Source organism: Volvox carteri (genome assembly GCF_000143455.1).
Source record: "Volvox carteri f. nagariensis unplaced genomic scaffold VOLCAscaffold_45, whole genome shotgun sequence".
Classification (NCBI taxonomy): domain Eukaryota; kingdom Viridiplantae; phylum Chlorophyta; class Chlorophyceae; order Chlamydomonadales; family Volvocaceae; genus Volvox; species Volvox carteri.
Window position 1 is genome coordinate 562,389 of NW_003307588.1, and position 4,593 is coordinate 566,981.

Below are 4,593 nucleotides of genomic sequence, written 5' to 3' on the forward strand. Positions count from 1 at the left end.
GTCATCTCAGAATTCCATTGTGAGATACGCGGCAGCTTTCGGGATGAATTTTAGCGCGAGAGGCGTTGATGTGACTTTTGAGGTCGGTGAATGGAGGCAGCTAAACTTGTTTGTGCTCATACGGTCTTTGTTAGCTACATGCGAGATACCTTGCAATAGAGAATGCTGTATAGTACCGATAACGCGTTTCAGCCGGGTGAAATATTATGTTTGGTCCGTTACACACTCAAGGCCTGGGAGTTCGAGTTATCATACGCCGTCATCTAAGAACTCAAATATGAGATACGCGGTACCTTTTGCGATGAAATTTAGCGCGAGAGGCGTTGATGTGACTTTGGCCTCGGTCAATTGAGGCAGCCAAACTTGTTTGCGCTCATACGATTTTTGTTGGCTACATGCGAGATACCTTGCAATAGAGAATGCTGTATAGTACCTATAACGCGTTTCAGCCAGGCGAGATATTATGTTTGGTCCGTTACACACACACACACACACACACACACACACACGGACATGGGCAATCCTACAGGTCGGGGCCCCCCTGGGCGCTTCGCGCTGGGGCCCCGCCCAAAAATAATTACCGAACTAGAAACCGTATCCGTCTGGGCTCCCAAATAGGCCCTGTCTACATTTCAACATCAGTACTTAACACTTTATTATATAGTTATGATGACTTGAACAACACCACGGCATTGAATGCCCCTGTTGAGTTCACCGACGTAGTTCATTTAGCCTACAATCTTATGTACCCCTGATACACAGCATTCGTAACCCCTGCGCCCTGATCACGGCATCAAAAGAATACAGCTAGACAGAGGTGGATGGAGGGTCGCACTGCTAGCTACTTCAAGTAACTGCATATTTCAGCAGTCCTTGCTCCCCACCGACCCTAGCACGAGACACACATTCAGCGAAATAAGTAAACCGAGTAACTCTCCGTCTATCTGCGCCTGCCAAGCGTTACGAATGTGCCGATCGGGCAGCAATCCTTGTCCTCCGAAAACATGGAATACGTGCAGGCACCCAGGCCTCCCTTGGCACAGAAGGTAGCCAGGGTGGGGCATGTGGACGCCGACAAGAGCTCCAGACACACCTGCCGGCCCTGGAGGGGAACCGAGCTGGGGGCCATGTTCAGCTGGGGGATCTTGAACGTCCCATTGACGCCCCACTGCGAGTCGATCTTGATCCCGTCCAGGTACACGGCCCGTACGGACCCGCGACAGCTCTCCCTGGACCACCACTCCACTTTGGAGAGCGCCTGGCCGCAACAGGGGCTGCTAGGGTCCGCGCACGGCACTGTACGGAGTGTCAGGCAGTACCGGCGGTTGGCGCCATTCAGGCTGAGCGACGGTGTCTTGTCGAAGTTGAAAGGTACCAGGCCAGGCAGGGTGCGATTGCAACTGCGTGGGCAATGGAGAGAAGCACGGGTGAATGGAATAAAAACAGTCGCATACGCAGAGTCGCAGACCAAACGCTTAGCACGCTCTACAAAGTCACAAGCGCCACCGCTCTTAACTCACTCGCAGAACGGAAACGGCGACCTAATCCGTACTGGTGTGAATGGCGGAGCAAATGGAGGCGGACGGCTCGGTGGCAGAGGGCTGGGTGGCGAGGGGCTGGGGGGGATTGGCGAGGGGGGCAGCGGGCTGGGTGGCAGTGGTGATGGGGGGCGAGGGCTGGGAGGAAGGGGGCTGGGTGGAGAGGGGCTGGGAGGAAGCGGGGATGGAGGCAGTGGGCTGGGCGGAAGTGGTGACGGTGGCAGAGGGCTGGGTGGCGAGGGGCTGGGGGGGATTGGCGAGGGGGGCAGCGGGCTGGGTGGCAGTGGTGATGGGGGGCGAGGGCTGGGAGGAAGGGGGCTGGGTGGAGAGGGGCTGGGAGGAAGCGGAGATGGAGGCAGTGGGCTGGGCGGAAGTGGTGAGGCGCTGGGTGGGAGGAAGGGCTGGGTGGGAGTGGGGATGGAGGCAGTGGGCTGGGCGGCATTGGTGACGGCGGGCGAGGGCTGGGAGGAAGGGGGCTGGGTGGAGAGGGGCTGGGAGGAAGCGGAGATGGAGGCATTGGTGACGGCGGGCGAGGGCTGGGTGGAAGAGGGCTGGGTGCAGAGGGGCTGGGTGGCAGTGGGGATGGAGGCAGTGGTGACGGCGGGCGAGGGCTGGGAGGAAGAGGGCTGGGTGGAGAGGGGCTTGGTGGAAGCGGAGATGGAGGCAGCGGGCTCGTGGTGACGGCGGGCGAGGGCTGGGTGGGAGAGGGCTTGGTGGAGCGGGCTGGGAGGAAGCGGGGATGGAGGCAGCGGGCTGGGCGGCAGTGGTGACGGCGGGCGAGGGCTGGGAGGAAGGGGGCTGGGTGGAGAGGGGCTGGGTGGAAGTGGGGATGGAGGCAGTGGTGACGGCGGGCGAGGGCTGGGAGGAAGAGGGCTGGGTGGAGAGGGGCTGGGAGGAAGCGGAGATGGAGGCAGTGGTGACGGCGGGCGAGGGCTGGGCGGAAGAGGGCTGGGTGCAGAGGGGCTGGGTGGGAGTGGGGATGGAGGCAGTGGTGACGGCGGGCGAGGGCTGGGAGGAAGAGGGCTGGGTGGAGAGGGGCTTGGTGGAAGCGGAGATGGAGGCAGCGGGCTGGGCGGCAGTGGTGACGGCGGGCGAGGGCTTGGAGGAAGAGGGCTGGGTGGAGAGGGGCTGGGAGGAAGCGGAGATGGAGGCAGCGGGCTGGGCGGAAGTGGTGACGGCGGGCGAGGGCTGGGAGGAAGAGGGCTGGGTGGAGAGGGGCTGGGTGGGAGTGGGGATGGAGGCAGTGGTGACGGCGGGCGAGGAAGAGGGCTGGGTGGTGAAGGGCTGGGTGGCAGCGGGCTGGGCGGAAGAGGAGATGGTGGCGGCGCAAAGAAGCCCAGCTTGCCCACGGGGCAGCAGTCGCACGTTCCACTTTGCACGACGGCATACTTGCAGAAGCCGTTGCCCTCCGCACAGAGTGTCTCCATGGAGGGACACGAGCCGCCCAGCGTCATGCACACCACAGCGCCGTCCGCAGTCGTCAGGTCAAGATTCGGGCCCTGGGGAGGGAAGCAACGGAAGGGACGAATATTAGTAGTCCCTACGCTACTAAGTCAGGATGTCGGCCCGACAAGCGACGCGTTGTTGTGCGCAATCGCCTTCAGCAGCTCTCACCGTAAGCTTGATCACTGCCTTGGTATCGTTGGTGGCGTAGGGGTCGAACGTGGGTGCCAGAGCCGGTTTTCCGTTGACCGTGACCCCCGTCACGGCGCCTTTGCACTGCTTGTTCACGTCCAGCTCGATCTTGTAAAAATCAATCTTGGGGTCACAGCAGTCCGAGCCCGGCTTGGCGCAGTCCACGACGCGGGCAGTCATGCACACCCGGTTGCCGCTGACGGTGTAGACTGGGTCGAGGCGGAAGCGGGACTGCTGCGGGTCGCGGTTGCAGCCTGCGGAAGAGATTAACAAAAAGACAGTGAATGGGGTGATCGAATGGGATGACCTAATCAACCTGCAAACTGGATTAGCTAGCGCGTGAAAGAACTGGATGTGTCATGCAGGGGCAAGTAGTGTGCCAGGACGTTCGAATGATGTTTGGAAGGAAATTTGCATGTATAAAGTGCATGGATTATATGAAAGGTGTGACGGTGGGCAGATCTTGCGGTGGCAGTCGATGTGGCTGGATCTGGATAGACTGGACAGATGTTTTGCGACTCACCGTATGGTGGAAACGACTCGAGATACGATTGGAGAAGGCTCCGCTCCGCATTTACGTAACATAGAGATGCTACAAGCAATGCGATAGCTGCTGTATTATATCGTGGACGCATCTTGCTGGTCGAATTGACCTGCGTGCGATTGCATCGGCCGAGATTTAATGGCGACAACCGGAACATCATAGTAGAGTATAGGTCCAGTGATCAGTTCGTAATGGAAATGTTGCAATAGCGCACGCTGGTTCTTCGGCCATACGCCAGGTAACGTGCTTACTTGAAGTCGCTACACAAACGTGGCAGCCTTATATTGCGACGAAATGAAATTCAATTGCTAGGGATTCTCGAAATCAATATGAAATCTCTTAAACCTTTTGAACTGCGATGTCTACAACAAATAGTGTTTTAGACCTCTCAGCGCTAGGTTGGAAGCGCCGATGGTGTTTCCATGCCCTATGGCCATGAGTTTATGTAGGGTGTCTCTTGACAAAGTACAAGGTACGATAGGTCGACTTTGCGAGCGGCGTAGCAAGGCTGGGAAACCTTTGTCCGGTTTCCAGTAGCGCAGTTTTCGGGAGCTGGATGAATCGCCAGTTTTAGAGTGTATTTAAATGCAACTATTGCATTTAAGGAATTGTCGACAAAATAATGATCAGGTATGCAGTCCACTAAGCGCCGCTGGTGTACTGTCAAAATCGGTTGCCGAACCCATCCCTTAAAATTTTAATATGGTCTCAATACCAAACCAATAGCAAATATTCCATATGCATTAAAGTAAAATGGCTTCGTCTCAACCGGCCAAGTTGGGCTAGAGCAAAGGATGACACCAAATCGCGTTGTGCAGTGCTGGGTGCAATATATATATATATTGCAATATATATATATATTGCTCTAGCCCAACT

The 4,593-nt window shown here is 57.3% G+C and overlaps 1 protein-coding gene across 1 annotated transcript; it reads right to left on the reverse strand.

Annotated features, from left to right (window-relative positions):
* Nucleotides 1-940: 940 nt before the first annotated feature.
* On the reverse strand, nt 941-3,877 carry VOLCADRAFT_95612 (uncharacterized protein; the record flags this gene model as incomplete). Its single annotated transcript, XM_002954742.1, has 6 exons — nt 941-1,033; nt 1,094-1,485; nt 1,553-1,616; nt 2,888-3,037; nt 3,153-3,427; nt 3,697-3,877. 6 exons carry the CDS (start codon nt 3,875-3,877, stop codon nt 941-943), a joined length of 1,155 nt encoding a protein of 384 aa, XP_002954788.1.
* Nucleotides 3,878-4,593: the final 716 nt, after the last annotated feature.